The sequence below is a fragment of the Didymosphaeria variabile genome (assembly GCF_027946475.1).
Source record: "Didymosphaeria variabile strain IMI 356815 chromosome Unknown scaffold_4, whole genome shotgun sequence".
Taxonomy (NCBI): domain Eukaryota; kingdom Fungi; phylum Ascomycota; class Dothideomycetes; order Pleosporales; family Didymosphaeriaceae; genus Didymosphaeria; species Didymosphaeria variabile.
In genome coordinates, this window is record NW_026611623.1 from 4,337,708 (window position 1) to 4,355,083 (window position 17,376).

The 17,376-nt window shown below is 53.1% G+C and overlaps 7 protein-coding genes across 7 annotated transcripts; 5 read left to right on the plus strand and 2 right to left on the minus strand.

Moving 5' to 3' along the window:
- Nucleotides 1-2,840: 2,840 nt before the first annotated feature.
- On the plus strand, nucleotides 2,841-3,803 carry N0V89_006317 (uncharacterized protein; the record flags this gene model as incomplete). The annotated part of the gene is made up of 1 exon (XM_056215087.1): nucleotides 2,841-3,803. The coding sequence occupies one exon, from the start codon at nucleotides 2,841-2,843 to the stop codon at nucleotides 3,801-3,803; it is 963 nt and encodes a 320-aa protein (XP_056072354.1).
- A 424-nt stretch (nucleotides 3,804-4,227) lies between these two features.
- Nucleotides 4,228-5,716, plus strand: N0V89_006318 (uncharacterized protein; the record flags this gene model as incomplete). The annotated part of the gene is made up of 2 exons (XM_056215088.1): nucleotides 4,228-4,663; nucleotides 4,860-5,716. 2 exons carry the CDS (start codon nucleotides 4,228-4,230, stop codon nucleotides 5,714-5,716), a joined length of 1,293 nt encoding a protein of 430 aa, XP_056072355.1.
- Nucleotides 5,717-6,370: 654 nt separating this feature from the next.
- On the plus strand, nucleotides 6,371-6,820 carry N0V89_006319 (uncharacterized protein; the record flags this gene model as incomplete). The annotated part of the gene is made up of 1 exon (XM_056215089.1): nucleotides 6,371-6,820. The coding sequence occupies one exon, from the start codon at nucleotides 6,371-6,373 to the stop codon at nucleotides 6,818-6,820; it is 450 nt and encodes a 149-aa protein (XP_056072356.1).
- A 3,086-nt stretch (nucleotides 6,821-9,906) lies between these two features.
- N0V89_006320 (uncharacterized protein) lies at nucleotides 9,907-11,205 on the minus strand (the record flags this gene model as incomplete). Its single annotated transcript, XM_056215090.1, has 1 exon — nucleotides 9,907-11,205. One exon carries the CDS (start codon nucleotides 11,203-11,205, stop codon nucleotides 9,907-9,909), a length of 1,299 nt encoding a protein of 432 aa, XP_056072357.1.
- A 318-nt stretch (nucleotides 11,206-11,523) lies between these two features.
- Nucleotides 11,524-12,994, plus strand: N0V89_006321 (uncharacterized protein; the record flags this gene model as incomplete). The annotated part of the gene is made up of 3 exons (XM_056215091.1): nucleotides 11,524-11,571; nucleotides 11,646-12,342; nucleotides 12,414-12,994. 3 exons carry the CDS (start codon nucleotides 11,524-11,526, stop codon nucleotides 12,992-12,994), a joined length of 1,326 nt encoding a protein of 441 aa, XP_056072358.1.
- A 1,473-nt stretch (nucleotides 12,995-14,467) lies between these two features.
- Nucleotides 14,468-14,908, minus strand: N0V89_006322 (uncharacterized protein; the record flags this gene model as incomplete). Its single annotated transcript, XM_056215092.1, has 1 exon — nucleotides 14,468-14,908. The coding sequence occupies one exon, from the start codon at nucleotides 14,906-14,908 to the stop codon at nucleotides 14,468-14,470; it is 441 nt and encodes a 146-aa protein (XP_056072359.1).
- A 534-nt stretch (nucleotides 14,909-15,442) lies between these two features.
- N0V89_006323 (uncharacterized protein) lies at nucleotides 15,443-17,343 on the plus strand (the record flags this gene model as incomplete). The annotated part of the gene is made up of 2 exons (XM_056215093.1): nucleotides 15,443-16,462; nucleotides 16,510-17,343. 2 exons carry the CDS (start codon nucleotides 15,443-15,445, stop codon nucleotides 17,341-17,343), a joined length of 1,854 nt encoding a protein of 617 aa, XP_056072360.1.
- Between the last annotated feature and the right edge of the window lie 33 nt (nucleotides 17,344-17,376).

The following is a 17,376-nucleotide window of genomic DNA, read 5'->3' on the forward strand; positions in this document are numbered from 1 at the left end:
ATTAGAAGACGCCGTACCAAGACCGCGCTCGATGCAGGCCGCATACCATGCAAAGACCATCATGGCCGCTTTGGATGCGCTCTGGCGTGTTTCCTGAATATTTGCGGCACATGACCGGATCTGGGCCTTTGATCTGGATTCGTCACTGGATTGCTCTCAGACGAAGGAAGCTGAATATCTTGGCTGAGATGCAACGATGCATAGCGACCACCTGAACTGCAATGCATATGCGCATCCGCGCGACTGTTGCGATTCTGATGTCGATGTAGGATATAAATATTACGCGAGCTCACAGGGCTCGCAAGGTTTCTAAATATACACCGTCAGCCTCCAATACGATCTTACACAGGCGGATCCACGGCAGCTCAACTGCACTGATCGACTCTATGACGTTGTCTTTACTAATTTCGCTCAAGTAAAGCTTGGTATGTGCCAACTCGGGATGTGCATGTGAGCATTATCCACCCCTGCTTGTTACCGTTGTCCATGCACTTCTCGTTTTTCTTCTATCGACGATTGCTACTAGGCAACTCAGTTATGGTCCCCAGGTTTCACACAGTATCTTTTCCCTCTTGGCCGCTGACTCCACATCTGTCGTATATGCACACTATTAATTGCGGTGAGAGCGGCCCGCATCCGGCCGTTGTCAACTCAGTGTCGGCTCGACTGACATCACTTGTATTGCGGTTCGCCTCACAATCTGCGTCGTCTATCGGCCCTGCTGGTCTCGGCGATGAGACTGCCCGGGTCGGTCCCTACACATGTGCTCAGCGGTACATTAGGAAAGTGCAACGGCCCAACCACACGGAGCTCATGACAACTGACCGTGAGAACACAGTTCATTCTCTCCAACTATGCCTGTTTTTACACCGCATATCCTATTTTCGTCTTCCTTTCCAACAGCAATGAACGCCCGTACCTTTTCCTTGAGGCCGATCGTAGAACACATCGCTCTTTCCAAAATTATCGACCAGTCACACCATCGCCCTTCAAACACTTCCCAGTCGCCCTTCAAGACACCTCGTGATTAACAACTGCTTCGAAACTTCCAATGCATTCGCTTTCCAGCTGACCAGTCAAGTGGGCGCGATCCCTCCCAATCAGGAATCCCCCTCATTGCGAGATGACTCGGGGGCATCATCCGTTCCCGCGGGATATGAATTTACATTCTGAGTCACCTCTATGACTGAACATTCGACTATGACAATGGCGGTGAAAGTCACGGACAATAGCACAATAGCGACGGCGACGGCACAATAGTCCCCCGGAACAAGGCTGCCTAGGCGCCTGAGGCAGCAAACGCTGGATACGGGAGGCATCACGACTTTTATGCGACTAGGATGACAATGAGAAGTGTAGATCCTTTGTATATCCTTCGCGATCGAGCACCCGGTTCCCAATTCCTCTCGTATCGAAGACCGGCTTATGTCTGCACGCACGGGAGTTATTTCTTCCTCTCATAACATCGCTACGCTTGCTAGCGTACACATACATCGGTCATTCGCTCTCTCCGGCTCTTCAGAATCTATGACTTCAGTCTCGACCTGTGCTCGAGCTTTCTCTCAACGCGACTTGGCTAGACTAGCAGCCCCGCTGTCTAAAAGGCCTATAAGCGCCATGGAGCAACGTAATGGCTATGACCAGCACTCCTCCGGCAGGGATAGCACTTCTCGAAGAGTGAATACGTCTTCCTCAGGATCAGGCTATGTCAGAACATCAGTAAGTGCCAATGTAAAACTGAGGGTTAAAGCTACTAATATGCGTCTTTTCCACTTCGCAATGTTGACTTGTACTCCGCTTTCTTTGCTTTGAGTTGTTGACGGCGCTGACTGTTGCACAGTCCAATGGAGATCCTTCGTTCCATCAACACACACCATCGCAAGACCGCAACACACATTCCAATGACCCCACGTCTCGGCACACTTATCCAGTCGTCATACACCACTCCCATCAGCGTTCCGAACAATCACAACAATGGGAGAAGATTCCTCGGTCCTGGTCAAAGGTGAACCCAGACGCAGGCCGGCATACACAAGATCCTGCGCTCAATAAGTATCCACCTAGTTCATCCTCCAACCAGCATGAGACCTCACAGAGACTCAGCAGTCCGAGTGCAGGCAACCGAGTGTCGCTAGCAGAACTCGAGATACAGAACCAACAGCATGCACCGATGAACAGTGTGGACAGGTGGTCGAATGCAAGCCAGACGGAAGGACCTTGGGATGGAGTAGGATATGTGCGGTCCGTGGAGGACAAAAGCGGGAGGAGGAACGAGTGGTGGCTATAGTTAATCGGGAATCTTGTGAGTCGGAGGAAAAGGCACCCTGGATATCGATCAGGGATAACCGAACATTTGCACTTCTGGACCTAAGATGGCCAGAGATGTGTACGAGGTGACGGGTGGGAACCGGAAAGGACATTCTGGAAGCCCCAAGATTATCCGATAGCGTTAATCAACGATCATAATTTGATATCTCTATCTCGTTTTGAATCTGTCGTACAGAAGTGATGTCGACTACCAAACCTTTAAAGTGTGGAAGTACGTGGTCCGCCGCACGGTTGCGGAGCGGCCCGTGGTCGACCTCGTAGTACGAATACGAAAAGCCAGCCTCGCGTTTTCTCATCGACACTCTGACGTTCATCGCAAATCAGACTCTAGACTATGGGACCAGCAGCATCTGCGTAGGCAACAGCCAGTAACTTCACAGGTTGAGAAGCGCCCAAGTCCGCATCCTCTCCTTCGCCACCCTTCGCTGCCTGCGCGCTAAGCCAAACGAAGGTAGCCCTTCCTGATTGGTCACTTACTCGTACCTCCATTGACCGCACCTTATATCTTCAAAATGGCCACTGCTGAGGCATCTATCACTGGATTTTCTTCACCGACTACAACGCCGTCAGCACCAATGGAAGGAATGCCAGAAGCGTTGTCACCAGCGCAACAAGAAGCCCAACACATCCTCCAACACATGCTCCAAAAGTTGCAACATCCCCAATCCAAATATCACGCTCGGTACGCCAAATGGATAGAAAGAAATCCAAACCTAGCCTCCTTCTGCCTCACCACCGTCCGTCCCCCCGTCTGGAACGCCCTCGAGCAGGGCCTATCATTCGAGAACACCAAAGCCATAGCCGGGGACTTCACCTGGCTCGGCCGGGGCGTCTATTTCGACGTCGTAAAAGGAGACAAGGAGCGCGTCTACGTAGGCCAGTCGTCAAACCTCCGATTACGCATCTCTCAGCACCAGAAGTTTAGGTATAGACGGGATCACGCGTCGCTGCATTATCACGCGCTGCATGCAAGCGACGACAACGCGTACGGCGTGCTGTGCGTCTTGCCGTCAAGTAATATGGGGGGGCATAGATTGCCGGGTATGGATAGAGAGGCGCTGTTGCTGAATGTGCTGGAGATGTGGATGGGTCTTGTTTTCCGGTGTTTACCTGCGAAGACGCTGGAGGAGTGGATTCCCTCTTCTTTTTCTAGATCGTCAGGGCTGGGGGCGCTGAATATACAGTGTCCGCTGGAAAACTACGACGGCGCGAGGAGGGAGATGGTGGATTTGAGTGGGTCTGAGGATTTGCTTGTGAGGGAGTGGGGGGAGATGAAGAGGGCGGAGTGGAAGGAGAAGGTGAAGAAGGAGCTGGACCTTGTGGATAGAGAGGAGGAGACGGGAGTAGTGGTGGAAGAGAAGACGAGGAATATAGCTGTAACGGAGAGAGCACCGCCTTGGATGTTTGGCGTCAGTGGAGCGATCGGTGGAGCGGCGATGATGTGGCTGTATATGAGTCGCGCTAAAGGGAGGTGATGATGAAAGGGTTGGAACCATAACGTTCGTCACTGCGTCGCGAGACTATCAATATGCCTCAGCCTAGGAATGTACATGCCGGGAGGTCCGTTGGGCGGAGAAGGAAATTCTTAAAAATCTCTAGCGTGATTGATGTATCTTAGCATTCATTGGCCTGTGTTAGCGTGCTTTCATATCGCCGAATCATATTGTACTGAAACAAACGCTATTCCTCCTACAGACAAGCCGCTAAGCAATACGCATCTTGCCTGATAGCCTCCTCAGCTCGCCCTCGTATCTAGCATGTTATAAGGGCAGATGCGGGGAAGCCTCTACAAAGCTGAACCTCAGCCGCGTACGAAGGCACAAATTTTTACATTCATCCTAATCGCCGAGGATGGAGATGCGCAGTCTTGAATCCCTCGCAAAGAAATCTTTCACGACTATGTCACTTAAGTCGCCCTACCACGATTGGATCAAGTCGCTCGTTGATGCCGGATACGGAAACCTGCGAGTGCTCGAGGAAAGCCTGATGCAAAACTCCAAACATGTAGACGCGACTTGCACGGTACTCACCTTGACCAAGGACGGAGCTTTGGAGGCTCGTCGAGCCGCTACTGATGAGGATTTCATTCTACCATCGGAGTGCAAGTCCAACCGCGCTTTCGTTATCGAAGGTCTCTCGCGTGACATGGTTGAGAAGGTTGGGTCTGCATTTGAAATCGAGCCCGAATTCTTCGGGAGCCATCTTCGCGCCACCACATGGAATTATTATGATGGCAGATCAAATGCAATTCCATTGCCCTCAATCCGGAAACAGTCGAACTTCTGGACTTTGGAATACTGGGAGTGTGTCCAGTTAACTGGAAGACACCACCTGGGTAGCGCAAGGCTGAGCCCACAAGAGCCGATATTCCGGAGAATGTTCATAAGAAGCCCATGCGGACATGGAGCTAAAAATTGCACAGTTGCTCTTGTTAATCGGTTTGTGTCTTACTGGGAAAGTGAGGCCGTTGACGGCTGTTCTACTCGTAAGTGCTAAACTTCTCGGGTGTTCGGGCACTGACCCCCATAAAGGTGTTATTCTGGTCGACAGTCCTCTTCCCAAGCTCATCAGATTTGCGTACGATAACTTTGAGGACTCTCAGGAATGTCCCTGGGTTCCGTATCAAGGCGGCCCACTGGACTTCGCCAATCTCGAAACAAGGAAAGACTTCCTCCAAAGGCATCCGAAATCTGTGAAAGAATCATTGATCAGCCGATTGAACTTCCCGAAACGTGCTTTGCCTGCGCCTATTGGTGCTTCCACCACGGCAGCCATCTTGCAGCAGATTGTCCTCTCAAACTGGGCGCTCACCTTGCGTTTCTTAAGGCGCGATTTCGACTCTGTCAATCTGAGCGACTTGGCAAATGATAGCGTAGATACGTCTCAGACGGAATCTACTCTTCAAAACCTCGGCTCGTGCCGTAATCTCCTGGAAAGATGTTCTGTCATTACACGGCGAAATCTTGCCCACCTCAAGATTGCCCCCAAGGAAAATATTTCCAGGAGTATCCAGGATGCAAACACGACTTGTGACCTACTGCACCTAGATTGGCTGTTCACTTCCGACGAAATTCAACACTGTATCAATGAGACTGATCAATTCATCAATATCCGTCTTGCTAGTTTTTCTGTGCTCGACAGTAAACGGACTGCTATGCTGTCCTACTCATCAAATCAGATTAGCAAGCTAGGCCAGCTACTTATCCTTTTCTTCACACCGGCCGCATTCGCTTACGGTGTGCTCAGCATGGGCGGAGACTTCTTACCTGGGAACAAGAAATTCTGGATTTTCTGGGCCGTGGCTATCCCCCTCTCGACGATAACCAACATGATATTTTACTTGTGGAGAAATCATACTTATCGCTCTCACGGAATGGGGGTTTCGTAGTTATCCAAGCATGTCCAGTGTGCTTGTAATAGAATGTGGCTTCTGAGTACTCATGCACGCTTTACAGATTTCAATGTAGAAAAGTGAACTCAGCCCGATGCAACCCTAGTTTTTGCCTTCACTGAAGGCGTTGATAGCGATTGACAAAGATCGTCCAAACTTTGTCTATACAGCGCAATTCAATCAAACGTATGTCTGAGGCTTGATCTTTTCCTCTACTCTCCATCGATGGCTCTAGCATTTTCTATGCTGTAGGCCCACCTTAGCGTTATGGTCTCTTCCATATCACGGCGAGAAACAATATGCGCTTTTTGAAACCAATACAGTAACATTTCAAGGTCTGCGCGACATGCAACGCTCGCGTGATTGAGGATAGCTTCCACGATAGTTGGTAGTCACCACAATAGTTGATAGTCGCCACAATAGTTGATAGTCACCACAATAGCTGATAGTCACCACAATAACCCTTATTCTACAAAACACTCAACAGTCAATAACATCACACGCCCAAGTCAGCAGTCCCTCTCAAACGCAACGCAGGCTCCCACGCAAACAGCACACACTCCCGCTATATAAACCCCAACTTATAACCATGCAACTTCCCCTTTCCCACAATTTCCATATCCTCAAGCCACAAGTCCGCCACCATCCAAAATGTCCTCCAACCGTGACAACACCGACCCCAAAACCAGCCAATCACCTAACAAGACCAACCAGCCCTCCAAACCCCCAAAAACCCCCAAAGTCAAAGACATCACAAACAGGGAGTACTTCTCCACTGAATCAGCACACCAGTCCAGCGACGACTTCGACGATCTCGAAGATGAGGACGCCGAGCCTGCCAACCCGAAGACTTCGACGAAACAGACGAAACACGTGAGGAGTAGCTCTGCTGAGTCACTTGTTAATATTTCTACAGAGAAGGAGGAGACGCCTAGTCCTACGGCGAGCGATGTTGTGCTCAATGCGGATTTCAGGGATGTAGCTGCTTTGAGCGAACTGGAGAGGAAGGCGAGGGAGGAGGGGAAGAGTGGGGAGGAGAGGAAGAGGTTGTTGGTTGAGATGCAAGAGCGGAGGGTTAGGGAGAGGGAAGAGGGGAAGTGAGGTGTGAGGGAAAGCTGGGGTTTGGTGTGCAGAGGAGATTGAGGGATAGAGGGATGTTAGGGTGGATGGCTAGATCGGTGGAAGATGGTGACTCACGGGTGTGGGTTGAAATGAAATTTTGGGTTTTGTTATCTAAATTGAAGATGATGTTACTCCTAAAGACGCTTTGAATATCCTTGCATGCCGATTCCGTCGCCCTTACTGCTTTTTCAGTCGACTTGACCTTCTTGGTTCTGAGGGTTGGAGTTGACTTGCTTGAATTTGCTTCGGTTGTGCATTTTTTACCATGGAAGCATCTTCAGTCATTCATGATTCTCTTCTGGCTGTTTGCGGTCGTCGTCTGCGTCTGGCATCTCCAGCTTGATGTCTGGATCGGAGGCGGCCTTTCCACAACGGAGGCCGTGCTTCCTCGGTATTTCTTGCGCAGCGCGTGTTGTGTACTTCGCCAGCGCCTAGGTCTTGTTCGATAAGCTCTTTCACATCAAGAAGCGCCGGACTGAAGGTGATGTTCATGGCCAGCCTTCGAATATATTCGTAGTATGGCAGCGATCTCGGCAAAAGTTTTTTCAGCTTTTGCATCCTCAGTCAGGTAAGGCGAAGATGTCGCAGAGGGTTTCAAGACGGTAATTGGGAGGGAGTTGCATTTGTTTGCCGCCACGTTGCGCTGTCTTTCACAAACTGCCAGGCTTCCTCGCAGTCGAGCTCCATGGGTACTGCGCCATGCTTCTTGCACAAGTAGCCCAGTGGCTAAGATGACGCAGGAGACTTGGGCAGGCGTCGTAGCACGTTGGCCAGCATCTCTTTTGTCACCTTATCCATTCTCTTTGTTGGCGCCAGTTTTGGGTTGAGCGGCGGTGGAGGGAGAGGATGGCCAGAGGACCGCGAGTCGCGAGCATGTTTGGAGCAGAGCTGCCAGTCAGTAAGCTACCGGAACCGTGACACAAGGTGAGGGGCGCTGCACGATCCACGCTGCATTAAAGACACTCGCACTGTGAGTGAGTGAACGAAGAAGGGACTAACAGGTACCGAACGAACGCCTCACCAACTGATCAATACCAAGCCACAGTTCACAAATAGCCTCTCAAGGATCGGTTTCGATGGCTGAGGCTGATGAGAGCTAGATGAGTAAGGATCTGGAGGGAACCGCGCGTGCAACTAACAGCCATAGTTACGAGAAGTGAGAAGTACCAGCGGTATCAAAGCTACTTGCTACTCATTAACATACTAGAGGTAGAGACTCCTCTGCCTATAACATAAAGCTACCACGATGGTCACTACGTTGGCCCGCAAACGACTGCCTTCACCTCGCTCTTCACCCTCGTAGCCACACCCTCAATCACCTCATCAACCTCACCCCTCCGCACTCCACTCTCAGGCAGTCTTCGATTAGTTATATCATGCCAACCGTAGTTATTTACTTCCAGATTCCCCTCTCTACATATACCAGAAACCCCAGAAAACCCCATCCAAAACCACTTAGCACTCGTCCCGCGACACCACTTCGCACGTAGAGTCCGTTAAGCAGGAGGCAGGTAGTCCCGGAGTTCGATTCTCCGCCCGGACTTAAAACTGCCTTTCAATGGTATTAAATCCTAGACGGTTGCGTCGCGACTTGAGAAAGGCCGGCGTAAGGGGGTCAATCTTGTGAGCGCGGAACCCGGCGCGAGTAGTACAAAAAATGTAACGTTTCTAGAGGGGTCGCTCCCGGCTCTAGTTTTTGCTTTGCTTTTCTCTTATTTTTTTGGAATGAGAAGGGGAAAAGGTGGCTCAGGGTGGGAAGAATCGATAGTGTTGCGACTATGTGAGTGAAATCGGGTCGTCAGCGGTCGCACCTCTTTCTTTTCCCTCCCCACTCCCACTCCCAAAGTTCGTGCACTCTCCCAAAAAGGCCCGCACAGCTTCAAGTGGTATACCCCTCCTCATCAGCGTCTCCTCATGCCAACTACTATGCAACCCAAGCAATCCCGCTTTCTCCCTATCCAAAATCGGCGCGCCACTGTGCCCCCAGTACGTCCAGCAATCGTGCATCAATGCCCCGATTTCAGAGTTATCCTGGGGATCTTGGTCGGGGGAAAGGCCGTGGTACATCCCCTCGCTGATGTGTAGGACGTCGTAGCCCGTTGCCTGGCCTGGGGTCGAGGCTTCAAGGTCTTCGCTGGCGGGGTGGCCGATACAGAGCAGGGGGTGGGTTAGGGGAGGGAAGTGGGAGGGGAGATGGTGGCATAGGGAAGGCATTGGACGGAGTGTGGGAGGCAGCAGCAGGAGATGACGAAGGCGGGAGTGGTTCGGAGTTGGTGATCTGCAAGAGCGCGAGGTCACGTTTTCCGTCCCAGGCTACACAGATAGCTCGCACAACAACACCTATGGCGAAAATTAGCCAGTGTGGGTTGGATCTGTCCAGGGCTGTCTCCGCGTCCTCGGCGATGCAATGAGAGCAGGTGAGTAAGAGGCCTGTGGGAGAGATACAGATTGCTGTTCCATCTTCTGCCTGGGCGAATACGAGCGTTGCGTCCAGTGATCGGAGTAATTGTTCTTCAGTTGCCTTGTCGGCGTGTTGTAAAGTGCGGTGTAGCCGTGTAATAGAGGCTCGTGTCTTAGAGCGTTTGTTGTTCAGGAGTGTAGTTGATGCACGACTTAAGCCTGTAAGCTTCGGCGTGAAGTGACTCGGCAGACTAAAGGAGATGAGTGGTGGATTGATGGCAGCCTTCAGGAGTATTGGCTCATGCGATGCTGGAGCGGTGGATGTTGGAGGTTGCGATGCCTGATGTGATTGGGATCTTGTTGTACGGCGCATGGTTATCGGATCGGAAGTGTTCCGGAGACAGAGCTTCAATATGAGCGAGATAGTGGTGTAGAAGAAGACTTTGGGGACTGTGCTGCCTGAAGAAGGCGTGGTTGAAGGACTGCATCGCTGATTGGTTCTTCGAAAACAGATCAAGCGTTAGTTGCTTGGCAATAATACATAGTAAAGTTTACAGGTTGGTATATGCAGAAGTGAAAAGGTAACAATGCCCGCTGCTGTAAACGATCCGGGGAAACGATCATATGAGCGAGCTTCTTGGACACCAACATGGCCGATAGGGTACCTAAGCGTTCATTCCAGGCATCAAATCAGGCTTGTCGAGCACCATACCGCGCAGCGCTATCCACTCCCGCAAGCCTTCCCACTCTTCACCTTCTTCATCGCCTCTTCTCCATTCTTCCTTGAAACCCCATGCGCATGTTATCCGATCTAGAGCGGCTCGTTCGTCCTCTCGCAGGTATCGGTCCAGAAGCGGCGTTCCGGGTCTCCAGACTACTCTGGTATGGTGATCGTTGTGGGTTGTCAAAGCAACGAAACCTAGTGTTCCAGTGCAAAGGACATAGGTCGAAATTCCTGCAAAAGCATACACCTTGAAAGTCCATGGGTCAATAAACCCACTGTACACCGACGCTTCTTGAGCGAGCATGTATATCGCCAAAGGCGTGATAGAGGCAATGAAGCCTGGTAGCCCCATCTTTGTCACCATCCTGTGTCGCCGCCATGCAGGCGCGCAATAGGAGACTTCTACGATGTCGAGAGCGAGAGGCATGTCCTTCGCTTCAATTGCGGCGCCGAGCGCCTGTTCGGCCAGGGCCGCGGGTATAGCCTGTTTTGCGGCCTTGGGCGAAGGTTTTGAGAATTTGGGCGGAGATGATCCAAGTTCTGGGACCGGCTTGTTGGCGTACAAATGGAGGATCTCAGGTATCGCGCGCGGGCAGCCAACCAGTCGTTGGAGGCGGATATAAGCACCCAGAACCTCTGATGAGATAAAGACGTTGGGATGTTTGAGCAGGTCCATGGCGAGACGGGATATGTATTGGGGTGATGGCAGTTCATTGAGCGAAGGTGCTCTTGAGGTGGGCTGCGGTGCAACAGGTGCATCGTCATCTTCGCGTCCCATGGAGAGAATCGCGCCGGCTGAGCTTTGCTTTATTTCAATCTTCGGAGGTGGCGGTTTCCCAGATCGGATCGCAATTGCTTGTCGCGCAATACTCTCCAAGCCCTCGAGCGCTTCTAAGGTGGCCGACTCTGGCTCGACTTTGTCGGACGATTTTATCCATGCGATATGCCGCTCCACATCGGCGAGCTTGGTTTTCAACACTGCAACTCTTTCTGCCCATTGCTGGTGATTTTCTATTCCTGATGCCTGTCTTTGTGGCCCCCGGACTGTCGCAGCGCTCCGCACGGGTACTCTGGGGAGGATGGCATGCTGTTTCGCGGGCTGTCGCCGCAGGGCAGGCGATTTGAACGTTGATGCCGCGGCGAGGAAGGAGCGACGGGATCCGGGCTGCTGCAGGATATAGTCGCACAGCTGGCACACCGGCCGTGAGGGTGCCCGGAGCGGCAGGGATCCGGGCTTCATGGCGTGTGAATTGTTCGAAGTGGAGAAATTGGATTGCGGTGAGGTTCGCTGGTGACGAAGCCGACAGCCACTCTTGGCACTGACGGAACCTCAGCGAAGCTCTCAGGTCCACTACAGTCACACCTGCACCACAACACGCGCGTCGCTCGCAGGCAGCAGCGCAAGCTATATTCGAGTCTGAATTCTATTGGAACAGCGGACACAGCAGACCCCCGCGAGCGACACCTCACACGACATCATGCCCGCACCACCACCGCCTCCCCTCCGCCCATGCCGCCCATGGGTCGAGGTGCTGGAGGGCCACCACCGCCGCCACCAATGCCTGGAAAAGCGCCCGGAGGCAAGCCGCCTAGCGGAGCAGGAAGAGTAGGTCCAAATCGCAAAGCCTATAATTGTACACCTTGGGCTACACTGCTATGACTTGGGCTCACGTCGCATAGGGCGCACTGCTGGGAGACATTGCCAAGGGCGCGAGGTTGAAGAAGGTCACAGTAAACGATCGATCAGCACCGATAGTTGGGAAGGTATCAGACGGACCGAGCGGACCACCCATTGGAGGCGCTCCTCCGATCCCTGGCATGGGAAAAGCACCAGCACCACCTGGCCTTGCGCCGCCTGTCCCGGGCAACCGAGCGAGGAGTAACAGCGACACGGGGGGAGACGGAGCTGGAGGGGGCGGTGGAATGGCGAGCGCGGCGCCACAATTAGGAGGTCTGTTTGCAGGCGGGATGCCAAAGTTGAGGAAGTCTGGTGGTGTGAACACTGGCAGAGAAAGCAGCTCGCCATACCTGTCAGATCCCGAGACATCGCGAGGTGCAGCGCCAAAACCACCTCGAGGAGCTGCACCAAAGCCGCCAGGAGCAGCGCCACCCATTCCTGGAGGACGACCACCACCTGCCCCTGGTATTGCTGCGCTCAGGAACAACTTGCGGCCCTCATCCATGCTATCTACACACTCGACATCCGACATAGGATCCAAGCCAAAGCCTCCTCTCCCAGGGAAGAAACCGCCTATACCACCTCCCTCCTCACGAAAACCATCTGGACTTGCGCCTCCGCCGCCCGCATCTCCAGCTCGAGCTCCACCCGTGCCTGGTTCAGCTCCTCCAGCTCCTCCACCACCGCCACCTTCATCAAGTCCCCGCGCCGCCGCCGCCTCCACCTCCAGTCTCAACCCCTCTGCACCACCGCCACCTCCTCCCCGACAGCGGCTCCGCGAGCGCCGAGCCGATCCACACCTCCACCGCCGCCTCCGCCAGCTCCACCTTCGAAAGCACCACAGGACGATGACGACGACGAATACGATCCATACAGATACACTAACACCCCACCGAAACCTCCTTCAGCGCCCTCTCCTCCACCAAAAGCTCCCACGAACGGTGCACCTTCTCTCGCCGAACAAGCCGCCCGCAACGCCTTTGGCCGCGCATCTCCCGCCGCGCCGCCTCCACCACCTCCATCCTCAGCCCCCGCACCTCCTTCGGCACCCAGCGCATCAGCGCCTCCACCTCCGCCAATGTCGCCGCCAGGGAGACCAGCGACCCAAACGCCTCTGCGCTCGATGATAGATCCGAGTTCGTACACCCTCACCAACGGCGGCTCAAGCATCAAAAGCCCTTCGAGCCCAGCACCCGGGCAGAAGGGCAAGATCATGCCTGTCCACGACCTGCGGTGGAGATTTGTCGACGAATCTCAATTCCCGAGACCAAGAGAATTCCTGGGCGGACCGAAGAAGTACAGAGCGGGACGGGGAAGCAGCGTGCCTTTGGATCTTAGCGCCTTTGAGTAGGGCTTGAAGAGGGCGAGGTCGGAGAAGAGGATCACCGAAAGAGTGAGCAGGCCGGACGCGGTTAGGAAAAGGTCTGAGAAGACGAGGCAACCTAGTCTCGGAAGGAGGAATACTTTTGCTGGTTTGAGGTCGAAGCTAGGGCAGGGCTGATCTGATCTGAGGATCCTTAGCAATGGCGTTCAAGGGTGCTGCATGGGATGCAGACATATAGATATTCATTGTGTATTATTCTGGTCTGATCCTGGAGATACACCCAAATTGTACATTTCTTGCCACATTTTTGTCGATTTGCGCGTGTTTGTGAGGTATGGATGGATGTAATGTAGGACAGAGTGTTCATTGATCTCCTTCAAGAGCCTACAGAGGTAAGTCACCTGCGACTTTCTGGGGCAAGTCCAAATTAACTTTGTCTGAGTGCCGGGATATGGAAACCTAATTGATGTTTATCCAGGAGCTAAACTCTGGTTAAACTCCCGCAATCGACACCGCTGTCAAGTGCCACACTGGGAAAGTTCATGGAGTGGTAGACAAGTAAGGTTGTAGTCTCAACTACAGATATCGGAGGTCAACGACAAGGTCAAGTTGGTAGTGTCAATCGCGGGCAGTGCGGGTGGGTACAGCCAGTGAACTGTCTATTTGTCATCGGCAGCTGTGATCGTCGGTGATAGTAGAGATAGAACCAACTTCGTTTACGCGACTTCATCTGTCAGAATCTAGATTTCTTTTTCAATTGTTTGACCATAGTGGGAGACACAAAGAACTGAACTTCACGTTGCCAGATTCTTAGCTCCCTATATCAGGGAGGTTTGATAATTGGCTGCAAACCTAGTATTTAATAGTATAGCCTAGGATGACTCGCTTTATAATGCGTGTTCGAAGTTATAACCTAATAATGTACGGCCGTATTTGATCAAACAGAGTAGCATGTTATTATTCTATCTTCTGCCGAAGGTTGCTGAAACTTTCATGTACCCAATGGAGTGCTAGAACTCATACTGATAGAGTCAGGACTGCGCGTACTTCAGACTGGCTCGATTCTCATAACGACGAGTGGAGCGATCCAAATGTAGACGTGGGAAAGTTCGGTCACCCACGTGGGTTGACTTCCGAAAACATGACAGCGGGATGCGCCAACGGTCATATTTTGCCCACCCACTCCGCCATCTCGAGGGAACTCGGACAATTTGACGAATGATCGTCCATGGCCCTGGTGAGAATGTCACAACTATCGATGGTATGTCGGATCATCAGAGGTGTCTCGACCCAATAATGTCTTGCTAAACTTCGTAGATGGATACCGCCTGCATGGTCTCCGGGTGCGATGCACATGGCGAATGTCCGAAGTACACCGCTGGTGTAACGATAATCAGGGCCTTGTAGTGAAACCGGTGCGCGTTATATAGCCGTGGATGAATGCTCTCAGCGCTCTGTTGTGTTACCGTAGGCATTTCTGTTCATCTCCGGATCAACTTCTCAAAGGAACACTCCCTCTTCCTCATCAGCACCCGCCTGACCAGTCCCGTTCGTTCGCTCCTGTGTAGCGTCCGTCTCCCTCCCCCCGATGACACCGTTCGTGGCGCTACCCTCCCCGTTGCTCGGTCGCTCCCCGACTTCTGACGCCTTAGCCCCCTCCTCCGGTTCCCAAGGCAAGCACCTTACCTCTGTCACTTCTTTCTTGAGCAAATCGATTCGCTCTTCCATCCGCTTGATCACTTCCCGGTTCTCTAGGATTGCCTCATAGAGATCTTTATCTTCCTCTTGCCGTACAAACTCCTCTAGCTCGGCGTTGCTCTTCTCCAAGTGGTTGATACTGTTTCGAATTTCGGCGGCTTTCGCGTGTAGCGAAGAAACGGAGAGGGACTCGAGGGCTGCTGCGAAGCGGGCGGCCGTTATGGGTGTGGCGTCGGCCGACATGGTGGGGGTGTTTGGAGTGCGAATCGAAGTGACTGAGTTGGATACGGCGCAGAGGTGGGAGGAAGAACAGCAGATGATTTTCAAAGAGAGTGAAAAGGTGCTAAGCTGGTTGGAGGACCAGGAAAGCGTCAAATCGAATGACGGAAAGCGGGGAGTCGGGCGGACGATCTCGAAAGCTGGCGCGTGGTGGCGCAAGACGTGGGAGAGCAACAAAGCTGCTGCTGGGGTGGGAGGATTTCTTTGAAGGTTGGCGAGCTATCAGTTGACGTTGATTCGAATACGGAGTAAGGCCGGTGGAGTTCAAGGTTCTGGGGCGTTCCTGGGATAATATTTTGGTGGGGAAGCTGTGAACGAGCTGCAGGGCTGAGTGGTCTGTGCGGACTTCCGGCCGAACTTTTAGAACGACTCTCTCAATCGCATGACTTTCGTCTTGTTTCTGCTTGCTTGATTGAGTCCGCGCATGGCCGCTTGCCGCATATTATAAGGCTTCCTAGAGCCCAGTCACGAAGCGCGACTGCGGCCCACCCCTTCGCCATGAACAATGCCATCCCAATGGCTCTGCGGCCTGCAGCGCGCGCCGCCCACCAGTGGAACACGGTGACCTCGGCCTTCGCCCGCCGATACTCGTACTGCAATACCCAGCCCTCGTGCTTCACATCGGCTTCTTCGTCGCCTGTAATCTCAGCTATACGATCGCGTAGCTCGCCTCGTCCGATCCGATCCTTCTCGACGACCCCTCGAATCGCCGCGAAAGTTGATGATTCAAATTTGACGCACCAGGACATCATACCACCTCAGCAAGGACTCCCACAGCGAAAACGAACAGTTCAGATTGGTCATTTACCAGGTGGACGTGTTTCTGACGGGCAGATACGAAGCATCTTTGGGGGAAGGATCTCTGGTCATGACGGCAACAGCGTCCTACGCATCCTACACCACCGTCGTACATCTGGCTCGCTTGCCGACTACGGCGTCGACAACCTCGGCGACAAATATAACGTGAGCCGTGCCCAGGCGATCAAAGCCCTAGACTGGCTGCGCAGCAAGTTTCCTATAGACGAAGCGCGTGCGGCAGAAGCCTGGGCAGAGAAGGAAGCGAACCGCATAGCGTACGAGCTCTGGCTAGCAGACCCCGAGAATGACAGCAAATATAAGGATCCCGCGAGGATATACAGGGAGCAGCAGAAGAAGGAGGCCGAGGAGCGGGAACAGGAGGCTGAGCAGCAGGAGAGGTCGCAATACGGCATTCTGCGCACTGGCAAATCTCAATTCGAGATCGCTATCCAAGAGAAGCGGAGACAGCGATTAGAAGAGATCACGAAAAAGGCAGAGGAGAAGGAGGCAAGAGCGGTAGAAGAGGAGAAGATGCTCGCAACGGGCGAATGGGTGCGAACACCTGGCGGAACGCAGCTCATGAAGCCTGGTCAAGACACATACGTGGACGTCTTTGGGCGGGAGCAGGTCAGTCGGAGAAAGGAGATGATGGAAAAGTATTCAAAGGAATCGGAAACAGAATTCAAAGACGAGGGGGAAATGCTCTCCAAAACGACCCTCGTAAGCTACTTCCTGACCCACCTTCCATCCATACTAATGATAACAAGGCACAACGTCTCTACCCCATGACCGCCTTCGTCTTCGTTGTCTGCCTCCTCTCCTTCGGCTTCGGTCACTGGTATGAACCCCCCGCCGATGAATACCGCCTCTGGCCCGATCTCTCTCCCTCCACCGCCACCCTCGCCGGCCTCCTCATCGCAAACGCCCTCGTCTGCATCGCCTGGCGCTGGACCCCCTTCTGGCCCATCCTGACCCGCTACTTTATGCACGTTCCCGGCTATCCGCGCGCCATCCAGGCCGTCACCAACGTCTTCTCGCATGTGCAGTATGAGCACCTCTTCGGTAACATGATGATGCTTGCGCTTGTCGGACCAGTAGCACATGACCTCGTTGACCGCGGTATCTTCATGGGCACATATGTGTCTGCCGGTGCCGTTGGTACCTTAGTAAGCCTCTACTGGGCGAATCTGGGTAAGGGAAATATCACAGCCCATTCTGTCGGCGCGTCCGCTGCAATCTGGGGTATCAGTGCCCTGTACTGCCTCCTCACCGACCAGGAGAGCGTCAAGATACCGTTCGTGAAAGACATGGAAGTTGGGTTCTACCCGAAGATGTTGCTAGCTGCGTTCGTTGTGTGGGAAATCATGATGGCGCGGCGCAAGGGGCCTAGCACGATGGATCATGCAAGTCATTTTGGAGGGTTGGCCGCTGGTGTCGGTGTTGCGGGGTATCTGCATGCTACTGGGTTTCAACAGCGGAGGGCGGCGAAGTTGCAAGAGGAGGCTGGTGGGGAGGCTAAGACGGTGGATGTGGGGAAGATGGTGAAGGAGGAGGCGAAGGAAGTCAAAGACGCGGTTGCGAAGGCTGTTAAGAAGGAATAGAGCAAGGCTTTCGAGGCCGGGAAGGAGAGAAAC